At 40.7% G+C, this 22,057-nt stretch overlaps 1 protein-coding gene across 3 annotated transcripts; it reads left to right on the forward strand.

Annotated features, from left to right (window-relative positions):
* The first annotated feature begins 81 nt into the window (after nucleotides 1–81).
* snx25 (sorting nexin 25) lies at nucleotides 82–21,583 on the forward strand. Of its 3 annotated transcripts, none has more exons than XM_076890723.1 (23): nucleotides 82–333; nucleotides 658–1,329; nucleotides 2,071–2,155; nucleotides 4,582–4,647; nucleotides 5,100–5,316; nucleotides 5,938–6,110; nucleotides 9,791–9,977; nucleotides 10,409–10,479; nucleotides 11,516–11,706; nucleotides 13,521–13,652; nucleotides 14,619–14,768; nucleotides 14,911–15,036; nucleotides 15,123–15,284; nucleotides 15,559–15,690; nucleotides 17,157–17,297; nucleotides 17,757–17,870; nucleotides 18,152–18,229; nucleotides 19,587–19,670; nucleotides 19,761–19,875; nucleotides 19,985–20,051; nucleotides 20,233–20,414; nucleotides 20,534–20,634; nucleotides 20,726–21,583. In XM_076890723.1, the coding sequence occupies exons 2-23, from the start codon at nucleotides 976–978 to the stop codon at nucleotides 20,789–20,791; spliced, it is 2,994 nt and encodes a 997-aa protein (XP_076746838.1). In that variant the 5' UTR covers nucleotides 82–333; nucleotides 658–975; the 3' UTR covers nucleotides 20,792–21,583. The 3 variants fall into 3 exon arrangements, with proteins under 3 accessions (XP_076746838.1, XP_004563654.1, XP_076746840.1); XM_076890725.1 differs by lacking the exon at nucleotides 82–333 and adding an exon at nucleotides 388–494; XM_004563597.4 differs by lacking the exon at nucleotides 4,582–4,647 and having other exon boundaries at nucleotides 83–333.
* Nucleotides 21,584–22,057: the final 474 nt, after the last annotated feature.

Genomic DNA, 22,057 nt, shown 5'->3' on the forward strand with positions numbered 1-22,057 from the left:
TGCTTTCCCTGCTACAGATAGGTTCAAGCGAAAGCCCCGTCCAATCACACCATCTCCAGAGTTAAAACAGACGCGCCGTCGGTGGTTAATGCCGGCGCTGATTGGCTAACACCCTTTCACGTTTAGAGAGATTGTCAGTCAGCTGGAGCTCAAGTAAAACAACACAGTACTTGTTTTTTTTTATCTTTCAGGGGCTTTTGAACTGGAGACATTTTTTCTCGCTGCGTTTATGGCACCTTTAATACATTACTAAACGGCCCGTGGAACATTCTTTTACGGAGAGAAAAGCGGGAATGTAGCGTTGTTATCGTCCACCCCAATTTTTAACGATAGGTGAGTAAGCTAACGTTAGCTGAAGTTAAATTGCTTAATTAGCACGCGAGCTAGTTAGCCGCCTGTTGCAGTTAGCTTGGCAGCCAAAGAACACAGAAGTTCGAGGTTGCTCGACTCTTCCTTGTATTTTATAAATTTTTTTCTTCCTCGTTTTGAAGCAGGTAACGGCAACTTATGCTGGCTTTCTAGCGTAGCTTCTTGCTAGCTTAGATTGTAAACGACAGTCGGTGAGCTACCCTTCCACCGAAAGTGTCTCCAAGGTGACGGTGGTTGTTTCTCCATCCATTTACTCCCTGCTCTCTCCCTGTCTCTGCTTTCTGATAGCTCCTGACGCCTTTCCCAGGAGAAGCCCGGTGCCCTCTTTTGTTGTCTGGAGCGCCGTGTTGTGGCTGAGAAAGCTCTCGGGGGTCCGTGATTGTTGCTGCCAGGCGGGCCGACGCTAGGAGCGTGGGGGAACATAGCGGCGTGTGTCTGGTGAGGAGATGTCAGAGCGGGGATGCCTCTTTTTGGAGACAGTTTTGTAGGCGAGGGTATACACGAGTGTACACAGTATACCTCTCGCTGGGACTTGGCGTGCAAACCAGCGGAGCGAGGTTTCAGCATAACTAGCAGTGACACATATATGGATGGTGGGGTCGCAGTATGCCCACCCCCTCGAGTACCACTACATCACCGGCTGGAGGGAGAAGCAATACTGGGGGAGAGGAAGAGGGGCCCATGTCCGCAGCTTCTACCTCCTCAATCGGCTCATCTTTCCGGTTCGTCCCAGCCTTCTGCCTGGGCGTGGTGGCAGCAGTAGTATTTCAGCTGGCATGGGGAGGCCTGTCTCTCACCTCGTTCTTCTTAAAGCTCTTCATCTATGTGTCATTCGCCCTCCTGTGTTTCCTGGCTGGGAGCTTTGCCCTGCTGGTCAGGAAGAGTCCTCTCAAAGTCAGCTGCTTTAACCGGAGCAGGAGGCAGCCTTCTGAATGGCTGGAGTTCTTCAACAAGCTCATGGTAAGAAGACCCCTTAAATTCATTAAGGGACATGCAGCACACCTCCAGGAACGCAAACTGTAGCTCTGTGCGACATCTCATTAGGATCACACTGTGTCTCATCAGAAAACATTGTTTACTGCTGACATGCAGACTTATATCTAAGGGCTTTTTGCACACTCTGCGTTATTGACAAACTAGATCTGTTGAGCATCTGATGTTTTACATTTTGCCTCCTGATTTGGCCTTCTCAACCATTCCACCCCCTTGTTTCCTGCCCCAATTAATTTCCTTCCACCTCAGCATTTGTACCCAATCTGTCTCTCTGATGATGTCTCCCGACTCTTTTATCCTTGCTGTGTTCTATAATAGAAGAGGTACAGTCATTCTTCTGGATTTAGCCTGATTCGCAACACTGAGCACATGCATACACACAACAAATGGTAATTTATTCTTTAAGGAAAGCCTTTGGGTGTTTGCAGCCGGTTGGTGGCATCCCTCAGCCCAGCGGCTGCCTTTCATCTGTGATGTTTGATGTTTTGTGGCGCTTATGACTTATTGATGTTGACAGTTGATGAGTATTGTCACAAACATTAGTCTGAGTGACATGTTGCACGAGCTGTGACCAATTTAGGCTGCTTCATTTGTCATGATTTTAGGCCTTCTGGACACACAGTTCTAAGTCCTAGCTCTCTTCTCTCCTTGTATTTCCTGTTTTTATGTTGTTCTTTAACTGGAATTGCCTGTTTGGCTACTTTTCAGGTTTGTTTTTTGGTGCCAGTTCAGGAGTCAAGCCAGAGCAGGAGGGTGGTGGTGTCGCACAATGTGGACAAAACCCTGAAGGAAGGTAATTAGTCACCTGTTTTATGGCACATTTATGTGAATGCATGAGGAGCTATTGATGTGTGAGGAGATTTTGATATTCTAGCAGATGATGTTAAAAAGAACTTAAAAAACCCCCAATTGCTTCTTCTGTTTCTGCCATTTTTGTGGCATCCTGTCTTTATAGAGTAAAATGTGTGAGCGAATCAGGATTCTGAAATTGGATCATATGACAGTCAGACGTCTGAGATCACTTGAGAGTCAAGTGTGGTCATTTTTTGAAAGGCTTTAAATTGGCGATTGCAGAAGAGTGAGATTTTCATTGATTATTCATGCTACTTTTTTGAAGGACTTCAGAAGCAAAAAAAACAAAACAAAACAAAAACTTCAGAAGCAAACATGAATGTGTCTTCCTCAAAATTTCAGTTTCAGTTATTTCAGTGTTTGAATTCCACGTATAAAAAGTTCAAAATTCCATAAAAAGACTTTTCCTTTAGCATTTATGCTCTTTTCAAGCTCTGCATTATTTTTTGTTTTGTTTTGTTTTGTTTTGTTTGTGGACTCTACCGTAGTAGCTTATCTTACATTGGGCCTCGGTCTAGCCTCTCAGTTCATAACACTGTCTGAAACAAAATGTTTCAGCTCCCTTTCCTGTCCATTAATGCTCCTGATTGGCTGCCACTCTCAAACAAAATACATGAACAGCAGCTGTGGTCTTAACTTTGAGATGACTGTAATAAGGACATCCATTCTCACTGGTGTTATTCAGAGTTGAGAGCTGGGAAAACGTAAAATTTTTAAAATGTAGTACTTTACAGCATCAACACTGCCTTCTCTCCAGTCATTGAATTAGACATATTTTGGTGGCATTACAATACATTGTATAATACTGCACTTCGACAGTGGTGATTCAAAAGGATAGTCATGTTGATTCTTATTGTGGCTGGCTCTGTTTTGAAAAAAAAACTTTGCTTTTTTTCATATTGAAAACTTGAAGCTTACACAGCATTAAAATCTGTTTTTCACTCTCAGTAGTATTAGGAGACCTTTCCTGAAATGACTGACTGATGGAAAAAGTTTCAACTTCTGTTTTTGACAAAATTGCTGACTGACGGAGCTCTGCTTCTGTCATTCACCACGACCTGTCACCCATCTCTCCCACACATTAAACCAGTAGAAGGTTAAAGACACGTACACACTGGGAGCCGCAAACAGACACTTGCACACCCATGCACGCTCAGTAGATCAGTGCATGTGCCTGCCAAGTAACAGATGGCTCCAGGATTTACACTGAGGGTGTGTGTTTGCACATCCATCTGTGTGTTTTTAAAAAATGGTCTTTTGATTGCAGTGTGATACAAGTTTATGACATTATTAGCTTTATAATCAAGACGGGCTGTGTCAGTGAACTGATGCCTTGATATACCTTGATGTGTTTTGTTGGATTCTTTAGAGTTATGCATTTAAAGCAAGCAGAATACTTGCATTCTAGTTAGAACCTTTCCAGAGGAGCTTACTGTGAGTGCTCAGCACAAAATACCTTCTGAACTGTGTCTCATTTATTTTATTCATTTCTTTTTAAAAAGATGAAGAAGTAGTATGAGAGCATAATGTTGTTTGAAGTGGAAACTGAGAAATGGAGCAAATCCAATTGTGCAAGATTGGTCTTTATCTGTTATTAGAGTGCTAACCTCTCTAACCATTCATCCCCCCTCTTCATCTGTTTCTAAAGCACTGATCCTGGTCAGTTCCAGTGTCTAAAGGCACACATAGAGGTTGTATGGTCGCTTAACTTGCATGTGTCTGGTTAAAGGGAAAAACCCCAAGAAGGTGACAAAGTATGTGCTTTACAGTCATTCCTTACAAGAGTGAATGCTGGTCACGTCCGTTGTGAGTATTAGGGTGCTTCTCCTCCTGTTCTGCAACATACAGTACATGTTGATAATGTGCTGTATATAATCTACAGAGGGTTCGCTTGGATCACTGCATACACTTCAAAGACAGAGAGATTCTGCATTTAGTTAAAAGATCACAACAGAACAATTGGTTTGGTTCACACATTAAAACTGAATTTCACAGAGAAGGGGAAGTGCCACACTGTACTTCAAAGCATAACTCGATCAGTATGCAGTTATTCAAGTGATAATATTAATTTAATTTTTACAGTTGAATTCATTTTTTACGTATATGTTGTACTGTTTAGAATACTGGACGAGCTGCTCATATTTGGATTGCATCTGATTTTTTTTTTTTTTTTTTTTTTTTTTCCCTGTGATTTTGCTCTTTGTGCAGTTTGTAAGTTAAAGATTTGACCAGTAAAATCTGTTTTTCAGCAGCTAGTTAAAGCAGAGCGCTCACTGTTAAGCTATGGTGTTCCCAGGGTTAAAATTAACCTTCCAGTTGCAGCCGTCTGTGTGGAGTCTGGGTGTGTTATTTATATATTTCTGTCAGTTTTTTTTCCAGGTGCTGTAGTAGGTGTCTCCTCCTATATTCTTCCTGTAGTTACATCATTTGAAAGTGAGTGTGAGGGATTGCCAGTGTTTTGTTTGTTTGTTTTTGTGCATCTAAGGGTCAGCTCTGTGATGAGGTGGTGAGCTGTCCAGTTTCCAGTTACAGCTTTCCCCTCACAGAATGAATGCTGGGATAAGCTCTCGGGGGGGAGGGCTGGGGACCGTTTACAGAAAAGCGGGCACAGAAAGTAGATGATGGAAAGCGTGAACCACCCTCCAGCTTTCATAAGCTGCACCTGGGCTTTGGGGAAATGAAACTCGATGCACCCGTTGTGGTCTTCAGTGGCTCATTGAAAACAGAGTTTATACAGGGTTTGTGTTTTGTTTTGTTTTTTTTGTGCATCAAAAGTTTGAAATGTAAAAAAGCCATTTGGTGTTACTGTCAGAAGAGTACTGACTGCAGCTGTTTGTCTATTCTAACAAAAACTGGATTTAGATTTTCTTTTGCTGTCTCCGCAGTGTTTGACTATGCCTACAGAGACTATATCCTATCCTGGTACATTCCTTTGAGTCATGATGAAGGCCAGTTGTACTCCATGCTGTCAGAGGACTGGTGGCAGATGATCGGGCAGTTGAGATCCAGGCTTGCTGAGATCGACCTCGTCAACGTAGTGTGTTATGACAGCATCCGGATTCTACACACACACTTCACCGACCTCAAAGCTGCATCTGCAAGGTGCACTAACACACACTCTTTAATTGTATGAAGTTCTCCCACAATATTCATCACCTGCAAATCAAGGATGGGAAAGCTAGTGAAATAATGTGTTGTTACTGTTAGAGTCACTGAGCCTCTAACAGCTTTCTTTGCACAGGTATGACTCACAGTTGTTTATCAGGAAATATGTTCCATCTTTGATTTGTTACTGAAAAAGATTTCTCTTCCCACCAGTGTCCATACCTAGTACCATAATTTTATGTACACAGATGGTGTGAAATTACTGCAATTTGGTCCAGCGTAACCGCATTAAAATCCCCCTTCAGTGTGTGCCAGGTACACTATCACACATGTGTGTGCAGGAAAAAGAACAGACAGAGCGATGATTCACACATCATCTGGTTTTATTATCTTGGCCAGTCAGACGAGACTTATGATTTGATTGCACTGCTGTGATGTCTGGTCTGCCTAATTTCCAATTGCTTGGGAACAATGTAGCAGCAGCAGCATGTCTTTAGAAGCAAAAACAGCGAGCTACAACACAGCTGAAGTATGAATAACAGAGGGAGCGAAGCTTTAGCTCACGTAATATAATCGGACATCTAAGGTGTGTGTGTGTGTGTCTGTGTGTCTCCCCAGACCAGAGGAAGTGGCTCGGCCGTTTCCTCTCCATCCCTGTTTGGTCAGTCCGGAATCGGAGCTGGCCTTCCTCCGCTGTGTAGCCAGAATACTACTGCTATGTCTGCTGCCACAAAAGGATGCCAAGTCGCACACACTACGCTGCTGTCTCACTGAAGTCATCACTAATAAAGGTACATAACTTCCTTGGGGATTAATAAAGAATTCTGATTCTAATTGGTCATTGTCACATACATGCATTATTGTTGTCAAAGAATAATATGTTCTGTTTTAATGTACTGTTTATAAGTCATTGCTTTTTTGTCTTATGGATTGTTATTACAAGTAGCAGTCGTTGAATGTTTATATCTTTATTTTGGCTCTACTCCCAAGTCATTAAACACAAGAGTACCGTAATTGTCGGGCTATAAGCCGCTACTTTTTGCACCAGCTTTGAACCCTGCGGCTTTTAGTCAGGTGCGGCTTTTCTATAGATTGTCCATGATTTTTGTGATATCGTAAGACGATTTGTTTTGTTTGTTCCGCTGTTGTACGGCACTACGTTGCCTGGCGGAAGGATCGGGGTTCAAGAGTGGTATGTTGGTCACATGTCCATCCTCCAGGCAACATAGTGCCGTACAAGTAGCGCGAAAAACAAACTTCAAAGTAGCGCTACGCGTTCAGTGGGAGGCGTGGATGACGAGCGGCGATAAACTTGCGAAAAGCAAGTTATGCTCAACTCCACCGGTGGATTCTGACAGCGTGGAAAAGTGTGAAAACATCCACGATCACCAACGGATTTCGAAGGGCTGGACTGCTGCATGATGAAGAGGAGGACACCGCCACGGCCCTTCAGAGGGTGTTCGACTCTGACACTGACAATGAGGATTTGTTTGGTTTTGAAAGTGACAACGAAGGAAAGAAGCTGAGAGTGGATGACGAAGCCATCCTGAACCTGTTCGTTTCCGACACTGGAGAAGAGGACTTTGGTGGTTTTAGTGCGCAGGAAGATGAGAAAGATGGTGAATGACTGACTTTTCTTCTTGTTAAAGCCGTGTCACTGCACCTGAGCCTAAAAGGTAGTCCGAATCTATTTTTCTGGTGTGCTGTAGGTTACTGTTATGTACTACATTTGTTACTCATTTATGAAGCACAGCACATGTGCAAATATGTACCCATAACTTGTTTTTCAAAATATTAATAAAAGGGGTGTGTCTCCAAACAGCCATCTCTTTCCTGACAATTCGCTTTGTGCATATTCTCTTACATATGATAAGTCAACATTGAAACACCTGCGGCTTTTGGTCAGGTGCGGCTAATGTATGTACAAAACAGGATTTTCCCCTGATTTTAGCTTGTGCGGCTAATATTCAGGTGCGCTTTGTAGTCCGGGAAATACGGTAGTTGAATCAGCTCCACAGTGCAGACATGGTGATGAAATGTGCACCATCCTCTTGGTGGACTCCGTTTGTCAGTGTCACACTCCCATAATTGGGGAATTAAACATACGCTGTGAATGAATTTCATTTAAATAGAATGAAACTTTACTCAACACATTAGGACACAATTCATGATAAGCACAGTTGTAATTAAAAACACAAATGGTGTCTCCTTTCCTCTAGTTGTTTAATAGTTGCACCTGCTCAGTGAAAGAGATGTAACACTGAGGTGTTGTTGACATAGATGCATAACACTCGCAGCTCTTCAGGTGTGTTTGATAAACAAAGAATAAATATACAATTCTGCTGAATAGTTTTACTCTTTAATATACAATACTATGTAGAACTCTTGAGTTCTTTAATTTCTTTTGATTTTGCTAGGAAAATAAGAAACGGGTGCAGCGATTTATTGAATCATAGCCAAGCATACATGTCAATACAATAATATAAGGCAAAAACAGTGTCTGTACAATTCTCACTAGCTTTAAAGTCAATATTTGTATGACCACCTTTATTCTTCAGCACAGTCTGGTATAGTTCATTTCAGGTCTTCTTTGGGTGTTGGCTGTCTTTTGTTTGTTTCTGTGTCGATGAACTCACACTGCCTCAGTAATGTTGAGGTCTGCGCGCTGGGAGGCCAGTGTGTGTTCCAGTGTGTTCCCCCCCTTTTTTTTTTTTTTTTTTTTTTTTTCCCTTTTGGACATATCTCCACCTTTTATCCCATTTCTGGTGACGTTTGAACAAACAGTATTTAGATCAGCTGCAGGGTCAGACGGATTTCTCAGGTCCTGTGTCACGTCTTTGTTGGTTTTTGCCTATTACATGACTTTCACTTACTCTCCATCTGCTGTAGATTGCTTTTTATGCCTGTCACTTCTTCTTTTGTCCTCTACTTTGCCAGTTTCCTCATTTTCTTTTACCTTTTTTTTTTTTTTTAAAAACCATGTAGATGTAAACTTTGTCAAGATATGACAAGATCACCTTGTTGGTGCATTTTCTGCCTGTCAAAGTGTCCTGCCGTTGGGATTTTTACTAGATTTGAATAAAGAAATTGGAACAAATATTATTGTGACAGGCTTTTAGCAACAAAGCGCCTAAAAATACAATATAAACTGTCTCTTTGCTAAGTTTCCTGGTATGTTTGGAGACAGCATTGCTTCTTTTCTTGAATTAGATGCTTGCTTTTTTTTTTTTTTTGAATGAATGACTCATAGGTCAGTGTGGCTCAACAAACAAAAACATTCCTCTGGACAAAGACTGGACTCATATTCCTTCCAGTCTTTGTACCTTGAATAAAGACCAAGGGATGAGGGGAGTAACAATAGTGAAAATAATAATTTTCTTACAAAGGATTCAACTCAGAGAGATTATTAAATAGCCAAAGGAAAAGGCTTTGCTGCTCACTAGTAGCTCCACCATTAATTTCAGTCCAAACTCAGGCAAAGCACTTCACTACAGCTCATCACTCTCAGGCTGGCACACACTGAGTCCGAGCAACTCCACACCAGATCTTTTTATAGTGTTGGATGATGATTGGTGAGCAGAGCATGCTCCACACTGGTGGCTCCTCACAGGAAAATGTGTGGCAGCTGCAGGCAGGGGAGAAGGAAAGCAGAACACACCCACTAACAACACCTGTTAGGGTTGTAACAAAATATAACAAATGACGAGTGGCCCAGTCTTTGGACATTACTGCATGTTATAAATAATTTAATTGTCATCTAATTATTGAGCATTGCAAAATGTACTCTTAGCTGTTGTAACAGCACTGACTCACAAGGGAAGTGTGGCAGTGAAGCAAGGAGAGGAAAAAAGAATGCAGGAAGATACAGAACACTTTTTCTTCTTCTCCTGCATTGCAGCAGAGCGTCACACTGTTACTTCTGCACTTGGCTCTTGTTTCCAGAGTACATGTTGGTTTACATGGTGTGAAATGAAACAAATGTTCAATTTTGCTGGCCCGACACACGAATCAATGGACTTTTGTTATTTATCTGTAATGTTTTGCTGCATGTTTGAGCTGTTCTGGAAAATTTACCTGATGAAAAACCAGAAAACTTCAAAAAAAGTTGGAATTCAACTGAGAAAAACTGGAATCTTACAAACTCTGTGGTCATCCTTTCCTCTTGAGCAGGTGTGTTGTCAGTGTTGTTTTGAATGCAGCTGTTGTTGTGTTCCTACTGTGAGAAGGAACGATGAAACGATAGTATTAAGAAAATGTGTGATATCTTGATGTCTAGCTGCTGCTCTGTTTCTAGAACTGCATTCCTCAATTTCCCACACCTAGGATTTTTTTTTATTTTTTTTTTATTTTTAAGATCAGTGTCTCATTTTATTATGCGTCACAGAAATCTGTGGTTCTAACTTCATCAAGAGCATTTGTCCGTCCTTTTTACATCAACGTATTTTTATCTTTGTGTGTGTGTGTTCTCCAGTCCTGAAGCCGTTGGTAGAGGTACTCAGCGATCCAGATTCCATAAACAGGATGTTGTTGTCTCAGCTGGAAAAGAGGGAGCAGCAGGCTGAGCAGCAGAAGAAAGCCTACACCTACGCTGCCTCCTATGAAGACTTTATCAAACTGATATCAACTTCTACTGATGTCAATTTCCTCAAGCAACTCAGGCATGACAGTGACAACGTGCACACAGGCACACACACAGTAGATGCCTACATTACCTCATTTAAGTAGACTATCCTGTACCTACATAGAGTCAAATTAAACAAACCACGTGTGTCCTTATATACATAATGACAAACATGTTAACCAGGCAGTCTTAGCCACCAACATGTTTGCTGCTCAGGGGTTACCATGGGAACAGACAATGTCTCTGCAGCAATATACTTGATCTAAATGCGGGGTAGACATGATACTGCTATATTGTCTCGTTAGTTTGAGAAATGGTGGCTCAGTACTGGCTTCTTTTTGAAATGTTTCTTCTTTTTGTTTGTTTTGATTTATTTTGGCCTCGTCACTTTCCATACTATATTTCCATCTTTCTGTGACGTAATTCATCTAATAATTGTATTTGTCTCCCGTCTTTCCTCCTTTGTAGGTATCAGATCGTGGTAGAGATTATTCATGCCACCACCATCAGCAGCCTGCCTCAGCTCAAGAAGCAGAAAGGTACAGACAACACTACAGTTTCCTGCATTTAAAACCTCAAAAGTATGGCAGCGTTTCAGTTCACGTTCACTGCCCCTAAAAAGCTAGCCAGGTATGCAATATAGGCATTCATTCATAGAAGTAAACAATAAGAGTACAGTCACAATTCTGCTTGTTTTGCAACAATTTGAAGAGAAGTGATGTGAACATTTATCTGTCAGACACTTGCAATATGCCTGAGTTCAGCCTCGTGTCAAAGACTTTTAAGGACCAGGAAGTGACAATGAAAGCGAAGTTTCAGGACAGCTGTGTGAGCGTGGTTATAATGACATTACCAGAGTGACTTTAGTCGTAAATGTATTGCAGCAAAGGCTGATTCCCGTCAGTTTCAAACTTTTACATACAATACTTACCTTCAGACCCAACCACTGAGTCCCATCATTAGTGTTGCAGGTGGTTGGGTCTGAAGGTAAGTATTGTATGTAAAAGTTTGAAACGGATGGACACACAGCACCAGCTGATACAGATTTACAAACAAAACAAGGGAATGAGTGGATTTGAACTGCCCTGCAGTGCAGAGCCTAATTTTTATTCTCATTGATTGAGGGGGGGAAATGGTCCATAAACTGTCTCCATGTGCACTTTTAAACACTATACTATCTATACTGTGTGATCCTGCTGGACTACACAGTATAGACCAGCACTTTTTCAATTTGCTTTTGGGGATTTTGGAGACCCAGTACTGGTTTCTGTTTGCACAGGCTGTTTGCTGTTGAAACACACAGTCCCTGTTCAGCAGTGAATGAATTCATGAGTACATTTAAAGGCCAGTCGGCTGTAGAAACTGCAAGTGCATTCACATGCTGTATCTGAAAATCAATGACCAATAAAGTTCACTTGCTGGTGTGCTTAGCTTGAAGCACATTTTCATAGAATCAGGCCATCGGTATGTATCAGCTTTATCCCGATAGTTCAGTGGCTCCACACCAGGTGATTGTGCGCCTTTGTGTTATTATGTGGCCAGAACTTGCTCAGACAGACTTTCCCTCTCCCTTAGAGAAAAAAGGTAAAGAGTCAGCAGCCATGAAGGCCGACCTGCTGAGAGCCAGAGATATGAAAAGATATATCAATCAGCTGACTGTTGCTAAGAAACAATGTGAAAAAAGGATCCGCCTCCTTGGAGGGCCAAACTATGAGAATAGTGAGGAAGGAGGGGCCGATGACAACGACGAGCCTCAAAGCCAGAAGGTAAATAATATGTCATGTAACTCAGCGGTCCCCAACCTTTTTTGCGCCACGGACCGGTTTATTCCCGACAATATTTTCATGGACCGGCCTTTAAGGTGTCGTGGATAAATACTAGAGATGGACCGATCCGATATTACGTATCGGTATCGGTCCGATACTGACCTAAATTACTGGATCGGATATCGGAGAAAAATAAAAAATGTAATCCGATCCATTAAATATCACGAAAGCACCTCACAAAACTTGCAACACACCGTAACTCACCTCAGAAGGTTAGCACGTCGGAGCAGTATGCATCACGTGATAGAGCGGCTGTGGCATGCGGGACCTGTGGTGGTCTGGATAGCATGTGGAGCTTCGCTAGCAACCCGGCATTTCATCTCCGACAAAGTTATCCCCGAGAGAAGTAAAGCAAGTGTGTAAGTCCATCTCTGAATGTTTGTAAAGCATTCCTGCGTTAAGCTTAACAAGCGATATATGGAGCGACTGCCTCTTCTTGCTGCTACTTCAATCATGAAACTGCTTAATGATCAGCTGATCGGCTTTTCTGTCGCGAGTCCGTCTCTCTTCTTTGTTTTTGGCCCACTTTGCACCAGAAAGAGGAAACCAGCGGCTGAACAACAGCAGCACGTTTAAGCTTGATAAGCTGTTGTTAGAATGTATTTAATATTACTTTCTGCTCGAGGATCTTTTTCTACGTTGCTGACGGCTGTAACTGTGCAGGGGCGGATCTAGCAAAGTTTAGCCAGGGGGGCCGATAGGGCATTAACAGGGAAAAGGGGGCACAAAGACACACTTTTCTTTCTTATTCTCATTTCAAATGTCGAGCTTTTAATAAATAATTATCTGAATCTTACACTCAAAGTTTTAATCTGATGTAAAATGTATAGAAGTCCATTACTGTATATAGTAACTATTAAGTCTAATATACCCTAGTAAGCTATAGTACTTTTTCCTTTGGGAAGGTACCATCTGTGCAGTCTGCAATTTTGTTGAAGAAAGATGTTGAATCTATTTAATATTTCTTGAAAAATAATTGATTTCTGTGCATTTTTTTTCACACTGCATCAAATTAAGGTTGATTACGTCGATTAAGCATCATGAGGTGGAGCGTGAGGGGTGGTTCCCTATTTTTTTTTTTTATTTATTTATTTATTTTTGTTGTTGCTGGGAGTTGGAACCCTATTAGTTAGGTTGCTTAATATTTATGCTAAGTACTCTTTCATATACCAGAATAGGGAGGATGGTGTAGGTTTAAGTTTATTAGATTGATCAGTATTGCTGAACTATGAAATAATTTTTTTGCATACAGGTATAACAGAATAGCTTTAGTGTAGTTGTTGTTTTAAACTTGAGTATGAACTTATACAAAATGCAGCAAGATATTTTAAAAAAAAAACAGTTTTGTTGATTAAAAATCACTATCGGATTCATATCGGTATCGGCAGATATCCAAATTTATGATATCGGAAAAAAGTGGTATCGTGGTATCGTGCCATCTCTAATAAATACAACAAAATAAAACTAGTACCGGTACAGAATAAAAGAATTTATTCATAACACATGAGAAGACCAAGGAAAACCGAGTAAACGATAACAAAATAACGCTGAAAACCGATTAAAAACCCTGAAAACTATACATTTCACACCTGAGCCTCAACTCTCGCGGCCCGGTACCAAACGACTCAAGGACCGGTACCGGTCCGAGGCCCGGGGGTTGGGGACCGCTGATGTAACTAATGCGGTCTCTCTTCATTTCCTGTAAGGTGTGAAATTACTTTGGTTCTTTTTAAAAATTCTCTCCCCTTATGCAGATTCTCCAGTTTGATGACATCCTGTGTAATCCAAGTTACAGGGATCATTTCAGAGTTTACATGGAGAGAGTAGATAAGAGAGCTCTGATAAGCTTCTGGGAACTGGTGGAAACACTGAAAACTGCCAACAAGGTAACGGCTGCACACATTCAAGAGCTCGAGGTGTGACGAGGCGATGGCATTCATACTGAGATGTACACAAAAGTAGAAAATTGGAGTGCTTGATGTAATTTTATTAAACAGTCTTGTATAAAGAAACGTAGCATAAAGCTTTTTGTGAGTCCAGTGCACAAAATCAGACTTGAAAATAACTGCACATAGTGTCAGCAAATGTCTTTTGCTTTAATGTCTTTAAACTTGGAATCTGCTGGTGTGGCTGTAACTGACAGTTAAAAGAAACTTTATTTGTTTTATTAAAAGCTTTGGTGCAGCTTGTTAGTTCATCTACCGTCTGAAGCAAACTATTTTCACTCACCTCCTTTATAGCCAGTGATGTGACCAAATTTAGGATGTCCACTTTCATTCGCACCACAAAGACTTCAGGGTAGAAATAAGAAAAACAGAAACTTGAGATTTTTGCTCACAGAGATTACATTAATTCAGTTTTATTTAAATAGTGTCAAATCACATTTGCCTGTTGAGAAAACCCCAACGATCATATGTCCCCCTATGAGCAAGCAGTTGGCGATAGTAGGAAGGAAAAACTCCCTTTTAACAGGAAGAAATCAGGTAGAATCAGACTCTGGTATGGGCAGCCATCTGCCTTGACCGGTTGAGGGTGAAGGGAGGAAGACGGGACGTTAGTTAGTATTAGTCTCTGGATCACTAACACTAACTAATGATAAATGTAGAGCTCTGTATAAACACAGTGAGTGGGGGGGAAGAAAGGTGAGTGAAGAAGTAAGATAATTTTATTCAGATTATTTGTTATTCAAAACTTTGGTCATGAGCATCAGCCATTGTAACAGTTTGTGAATGTGAAAATATATATGTGTATGTATGTATGTATGTATGTATGTATGTATGTATAAAAAAGGGAAGCAAAAAATGTTCAAAACGGTGAGAAAAGTATGTGAGAAAATAATTTTTGTTTGACAGAATGAGGTGCCCCAAATTGTTGGGGAAATTTACCAGAAGTTCTTTGTGGAGAGCAGAGACATTCCAGTGGAGAAGTTTCTTCTGAAAGAGATCCAGCAGAGTTTGGTGGGGAACAGAGGAACACAAGTCTTTGTTAAACTACAAGAACAGGTATGTGCTGCTCTGCTTAGCCAGCTGCAGCTACCTGTAGCTACAGCAGCTGACGGTGGATTTCTTGAAAATCTCAAAAGAAAGCTGTTGAACTTCGATCATTAAAAGCGTGTGTAACAGTGGAAACTGACACATCCCTTAGGTTGCTGAGACAATGAGAGAGCGTTACTACCCCTCCTTCCTGGTGTCCGACCTCTACGATAGGCTGATCAGACGAGACGACCATCACAGCCAATCGCGGTGTAGCCCAGAGGAAAAGGGAGAAGGGGTGAGGCATTCATACGCAAACGACACACATGCATACAATACTAAATGAATGTGTTTAACACTTGTTTTTCTTTATATCCTCTGAAGTGCCAGGGTCTAGATACAGGAGAGGTGTGTGACGAGGGCAGTAAAGGAATCAATGAGCAGGCGAGCTATGCTGCTACTAAACTACACCAGCTCTATGACAAACTGGAGTACAAGCGACAAGCCCTGGGCTCAATCCAGAACGCACCCAAACCAGACAAGAAGGTAACAAAATATAGGTCAATGTGCTAAATACAGTCTGTTGGATCACTTCAGTATTGAGTATCAGGATGTTGGAATGAAGTGGAACCAATTGCAGGATGTTTGATTGGGTTAAACTCCCATTTATCTGATGTGGTCCCTGCTAGAGTATGTGACAACTTTAAAGTAGAGCTTTGAAAACACCTCTGAATGCAAAGACTTTTATTTATTGTGGTTCAGCATAATGTCATTTTACTGTAACTCGTGTGCTTATCTGCCTCTGGTGTGTGCTTTGCAGATAGTAAGCAAACTAAAAGAAGAAATAGGAGCCATGGAAAAAGAACACAGCGAACTTCAGCAACACATCACAAGGACTGACTGGTGGTGTGAAAACCTGGGGAATTGGAGGGCTACGATAACTACAGCTGAGGTAAAAGGAAACAACAAACCTGAGTGTAGAAACGAATGATGCACTCACCTAAACAGTTTACAGCAGTCTGCAAGCATGCCCTTCATCCTTTATGCTCTTGCACAGAAGAAACAAATGAGCCACACAGCACAGATAATTTAATACTCTGCATACTTTATGCTTAAGTATAGAAGATAGATTGGACAACACATACATTTGTATAGATCAAGCACATTTCTGTTCTTTATCTATACAGGACTAGATTCACTAAACTTCATGCAGCAATCACAGAAATGGCCCAGTGGGAGTGGAAAGTTCTGTGGTTGATCTACTAACAGTGCACATTAAATTCATAGAAGAACAGAAATCATCATTTAGAGTCAGATCGTGTATGTGTGTGAAAATATTACTGTTACTTTGATGTGTGTAGAAGCATATTTTTCTTTCTTTCTTTAGTTTTTCACCAGGCTGCATGTTTTTAATGAAAAGTTAGTGTTAAACATTGTAACATTGGATGTTAATCAAAGACACTGCAGGTTTGCCTGAGTGTCTCGTCCTTCAAAACTCTTACACATAACATGCACTAAGGCCAGCCCTAACACTGTCCTATGTTAATGAATATTGACAGTATCTCTATAATGCTAAACGATTGTTTTTCCAGCCGACATTAAATCTGACCCTAGTCATTCACATTTCATTCATTTTGTTCTTTCGTGTACTTACGTGTGTAAATCCTTTGTAAATTTATACTAAATTATAAAAATATATTGTGACAATGAAGGACCCGACAACAGCAGCGTTGCAGTTCAACACATCCTTTATTGACGGACTTCCCAACATGTGCAGCTTTCTGGCTGCCCTGCTCCTGTAGCACACAACACCGCCCTCTCCTCCGGTCCTGGCAACATCTTTAACAGGGGAGACATGATTAGATGATCAGGGTCAGGTGTGTCAGCCTCCCCTGACAGTACACTCTGAACTCCACTGCTCCACCCTTCCCCTGCAGCTGAGCCACACCCCACCACATATATATTAATGTGCCTGAATAAAGAATATCCAGGTTGTGTCAAAAAGAATCCTCTGATTTCAAAGAGCTTAATTTCAAGGCCACTCACCGATAACGACTTAATTGCGCATTGTTAAAAAGAGTGGATCTGTGAGCAGCATAACGACAGCAGTGGCTGCATTGACTCAAAAGTATGGGACAGATTTGACTGTGGTATGGACTAAAGCTGTGTGGCTGGAGGGGGACACATTGAGCACTTGGGAATATTGTTTTTATATTCTTTTTTTCTTTTTTAAAGTATATTCTTTATTTTAAAAAAGTGTCACCTTTTGATATCAGATTCTTTTTGATACGCCCTGTATGGATACTACATCTGTCCATTTTGGGGTTGTGGGGTTTTTTTTTTTTTGGAAATTCCCAAGTAATCTCTCTCCAGAGTAAAGAGGTGGTGGTTTATTATGTATGTTTGTGTGTATTTCAGGCTGCAGAGGAAGGTGGTGAGACTGTAGCTTGTTACAGTGTGTGTGTTAGCCTGGTGGAAGGAGAAGAAACGGCCAACAGTCGCTGGAGCGTCCAGAGGAAACTCACTGAATTCCAAATGTTGCACCGCAAACTCACAGAGGTAACAAGGCACCAATCCTGCACACATGGATCAACAGCTGCTGCCTTGTTGTTTAAATGCTTAATGTCCCCTGCACAATAAACCAGTAAGGTCATCAGCTCACTGTGTAGCACTGAAATGGAAAGACTCTCAACAAAAAAAATAATGTGATGATGGATTTACTGCAGCCTATGTGCCACAGAAAGCAGAGACTGCTGTTTGTTAGAAGCATTTCCAGTCCTCTGTGTGACCATCTGTGGTCACTGTACAGTGATAAATTGGTTTAGATGAAATCTAATATCTGTGACATCTGGAGAGCTGCATGCTTTTAGTCAGTCTGCTCTATTGACTAATTTATGGTTGTTAATGCATTTCTGAATCTAACAAGAGTAAACAGAGTAGCTGTTGAAATCAAAAATACACATATTTTTGCCTCCTGTTAGTGTAAAATCATCACCTGTTAATGTGTCTCTCCTTCAGTGTTTTCCATCACTGAAGAAACTCCAGTTACCATCACTCAGTAAACTTCCCTTCAAATCTATTGACCAGAAGTTTTTGGACAAAAGCAAAACACAACTCAACACTTTTCTCCAGGTAAACAAGCAGCTGCTGCATCTATATTTTATATCTCTATCACCTGCTGTGATACAATCACAAATGCTTCACTTTATCTCTACATTGTTAATTATAACACACAAAAACCAGGGTGCTGAATCACAACCTATTTCAGTCTATGAAATGTGTGAGCTCTTTTAATTAAATATTACACTGTAACGAGGTCTGTAACCTTACAAAGTCTGTGCTCACAAAAGCTTATTCTGCTTATGATCACAGCTGTTGATGATAACGTCAGGTGTGTGTGTGTCGTGTGTTAGCGTCTCCTAACAGATGAGCGGTTGTGCCAGTCAGAGGCTCTCTATGCTTTCCTCAGCCCGTCTCCAGAACATCTGAAGGTAAGCCATTTCTCATATTTCAATTTTAAAAAGAACTGGGAATAATATGCTTATTTCCATAAGTGTTTGCACATTTATTTTTTTAAAATTTATTGCCTGTACATAACAACAATGGATTTGAAATAAAGTTAACTCAATGGGATTAACTGACATATTAGATCAGCTCTGTAGGAGTTACAGTTTCCCTATTTTTACAGATTCATCAGTGATTGTACATATAATAATTATTTTCTTAATTCTTCACGTTTAATGACTACCAGAGGTTTGCAGCCCATAGACCTCATGCGATGCTGGATTTTCCTGTCTGAGGCTATAAATTTCAATTTTTATTTTTTCATAAAATAATGAAGAAACAGGCCCCACCCAGACGTGAAATTGTTGTCTTGCAATTGTATATTTTATTTAGCGTCTATTAAATGGAAGTGCAGTGACAAAATGCAGTAATTCATGAATGTTACAGCAGTTTTTGTTATCATTCTTTTTTACCTTAAAGTCCTCACCTTATTCCAAATCCACTGTGTGGGTGTACAGTGTGAAATGACCAAAATTGTATCACATATTTCCTTTCTTTTCAAAGCCACCACTTTGTCCTAGAGCTGGGCGATAGAACGATAACGATATGTATTGCGAAATAACTTTTCCTCGATAGAAAAGTTAAACCTACCCTGTTGAACTTATTATGGGAAATAAATATTTAAATAAAAACAAGCTGCTGATTATTTCACATTTTACTTGTGAGCAATATAGTTATTTGGCTTATATCGTGATAGATATCGTTATCGCCTGAAATGAAAAAACAAAACAAAAAACATATCGTGATATGAAAAAATCTTAAATCGCCCAGCTCTACTTTGTCCTGTTTTAATGCTTTTAAAAGTTAAATAACCATTTAACTTCATTAAAACTCAATCTATTTTAAACCCCAAACCAGAAGAAGCATTAGTTTCCTGTATTAGTTAATCAGCTAAAGTTCTCTGACATGAGTTGTGTTTGTTACTTTAATCTGAAATTTTGACCCTGTGAATTTAATGAGCGGCAATTACTTACATCAGATATGGGCCATTAAATACAAGGTTATTGCTCTAATTACCAGCAGCTTATTGATGCTCTTTTACGCACATTTATGGCTTTGTGCAGTGTTCGAGCAGCAACACTGGCAGAGCCGCTTCATAAGAGGGTCACTACTCATTTGACACTGGCACCATTAATGAGGAGATGCTGATTACAGGGCCGTGTTTGTGGATTCACAGGGATCCTTTCATGTTTCAGACCTTCCTGATAGGTGTGTTATCTGGATGATTTTGTCCATTGTATGCAGACCATTTTATAGTAATGATATCTTGTATAACGTTTGAAGGTGATGTCTATTCAGAAGAAATCCTCTTTCTCACTGGCCTCCTTCCTAGAGAGGTTACCTGGAGATTTTTTCTCCCATACTGAGGTACACACTCATGCACGACGAGTAAAGCAGCATTCCCATGCTGTCCTGCATCCTCATTTGCATGATGTGCGCTGTACGTTTTCTTCATAGGAGGATGGCGATGACGACAGTGACTTGTCAGACTACGATGAAACAGACGGGCGGAAAGATGCTCTGGCTGAACCCTGCTTCATGCTCATAGGAGAGATCTTTGAACTCAGAGGAAGTGAGCAGGACACTGTTTTGATGTTACACACGCTCGTGTTGGTGAATTCTAACTGCCTCAGAGTCTGTTTATCTGAATACATTCCCTCTCTGTCTGTCTTCCTGCTCAGTGTTTAAGTGGGTGAGGAAGACTTTAATTGCACTAGTCCAGGTGACATTTGGACGAACTATCAACAAGTAAGTACTAACAAGTACTCTTTTAGTCAGTGGTCTGGCAGTATTGTTGATCCAGAATAAAATATCTCATCTGTCGAGTCCAGATCCAGAGGCTTTGTTAACTTATGCAAGGTAGAGAGTGTAACACCTATTGTACATTTTCCTGAGATGAAAGTTTTCAGGCCTCTGTTGTGTATTTCAGACAGATCCGGGACACTGTAAACTGGATCTTCTGTGAACAGATGTTGGTGTGCTACATCAGTGTGTTCAGGGACACCTTCTGGCCTGATGGCAAGCTGGCGCCACATATCAAAGCTCGAACGGACTGTGAACGCACTGAGACCAAGGAGCGCGCTCAGCAGAAACTACTTGACAACATCCCAGGTAGCAACACACACACAGGCGTGACTTATTATTTCATTTATTATGATTGCACATGTTTGCAGTGTAAAAGAAATAAAGAATAAAGTGCTTGATTCAGCATGCTTTTCCTCGTCCACCAGATGCACTCACAAATCTAGTTGGCCAGCAGAATGCCCGCTACGGCATCATCAAGATCTTCAGTGCTCTGCAGGAGGCCAATGCCAATAAGCACCTTCTCTATGTAAGCGTGACACACATTTCCAACATCTGCGTTTCATTAAAACAAGATTTCTTAGCCATTTATTTTTTCCCTGTCTCCCTGTGTTTGTTAGGTATTGATGGAAATGTTACTAAAGGAGCTGTGTCCTGAGCTCAGGGCTGAGGTGGACAGTATCTGAACACATGCATGAGAATGAGGATCGGCTGGTTCGTCTTTCAGGCCTTTCTGTAGCTGACCAATCACAAACTGCCAAGCCAAACAGGGAGAGGGCCATTGGGTGAATCCTCAGACAGAAAGCAAGCTGCGTTGGTCAGAGTTGAGATGCACGAAGACTCTGTTCAAAGAAATTTGCTGTGAACCGGTGAAAAGTTGGCCTGACACTCTCCTGACAAAGCTGCTGACAGAAGGGTGCATCTCTAAACCTGCGTTTGGACAGGGAGAAACCACAGGGACTTCTTCCTATCTAGACTGCAGTCTGATGAGACTGATCACAGAAGAACAAAGTGTATTTTTGACTTAAGCAACTCACATCTGTGTTTTTCTTTTAAAAATAATTATAATTCTTTCACTAGCACTGACATTCAGCATCTGTGCCAGAACAGACTGAAATGAAATGTTTCACTCAAATGTAAATGATGGTGGTTTGGTCGACAACTTCTTTGTACATCTTTAATTTTTAGAGTAGATAATCGACTGACTTGACTAAAGACAAAAAAAAGACAGTCAGACTCGCTGTTGCCCTCTAGAGGCGACCGCTGTGAGTCCCAGCCCACATACCTCTGAACATTCCTTCTACACACAACCTGAGCAACACTTGTTCTGTGATTCTTGTAATAAGGCTTATAATTGTGCAATATAATGTAATGTAAAAGTCATTGTGATGATTTTATTTATGATTTATTATTGATAGATTTTATTTTTACCAAAAATTGTTTAGAGAGCATTTATATAAGCAATAAATTGCAAACAAAAAGTGGTTGTGAGTTTTGCATTTCTTTGGGGGGGAAAAAAAGTGTGTGTGTGTGTGTGTGTGTGTGTGTGTATATGTACGTATGTATGTATGGGGGGGAAAGCACAATGACGTAGTCGCTTGTTTAGAAAGAGCTTAGAGGTCACAGCAGAGATATGCAAGTATTGCGCTACATTTAGTAATGCCAACATATTAAGAGAACAATATTTGTCTCTCATATATAATACACTGTCAAAGATACTTTGACTTTGAGTGAAGATTTAAGGTGATAGGAAATATAAATAACTGCAACAGCAGTGAATTCAAGTTCACTGGTGTAATAACTAATAATGGTTAATATAATAATAACTTTAATATTGGCCATATTATATTTACATTACCAAAGTAAGATGACTTTAGTCTCATGAACAACATTAGCTAATTGTTATTTACTAGCTAATCTTAAAATGACTGCTCAGTACAGAAATGAAGCCC

This window comes from Maylandia zebra, linkage group LG2, assembly GCF_041146795.1.
Source record: "Maylandia zebra isolate NMK-2024a linkage group LG2, Mzebra_GT3a, whole genome shotgun sequence".
Taxonomy (NCBI): Eukaryota; Metazoa; Chordata; class Actinopteri; order Cichliformes; family Cichlidae; genus Maylandia; species Maylandia zebra.

What these genes read in the sequence shown, in the direction of transcription:
- snx25 (XM_076890723.1), top strand. Translation starts at nt 976, where the DNA reads ATGCCCACCCCCTCGAGTACCACTACATCACCGGCTGGAGGGAGAAGC. An exon ending in CAGAGGAAAAGGGAGAAGGG is followed by an intron (nt 15,037 to 15,122) that starts GTGAGGCATTCA and finishes TATCCTCTGAAG; the next exon opens with TGCCAGGGTCTAGATACAGG. An exon ending in CACCCAAACCAGACAAGAAG is followed by an intron (nt 15,285 to 15,558) that starts GTAACAAAATAT and finishes TGTGCTTTGCAG; the next exon opens with ATAGTAAGCAAACTAAAAGA.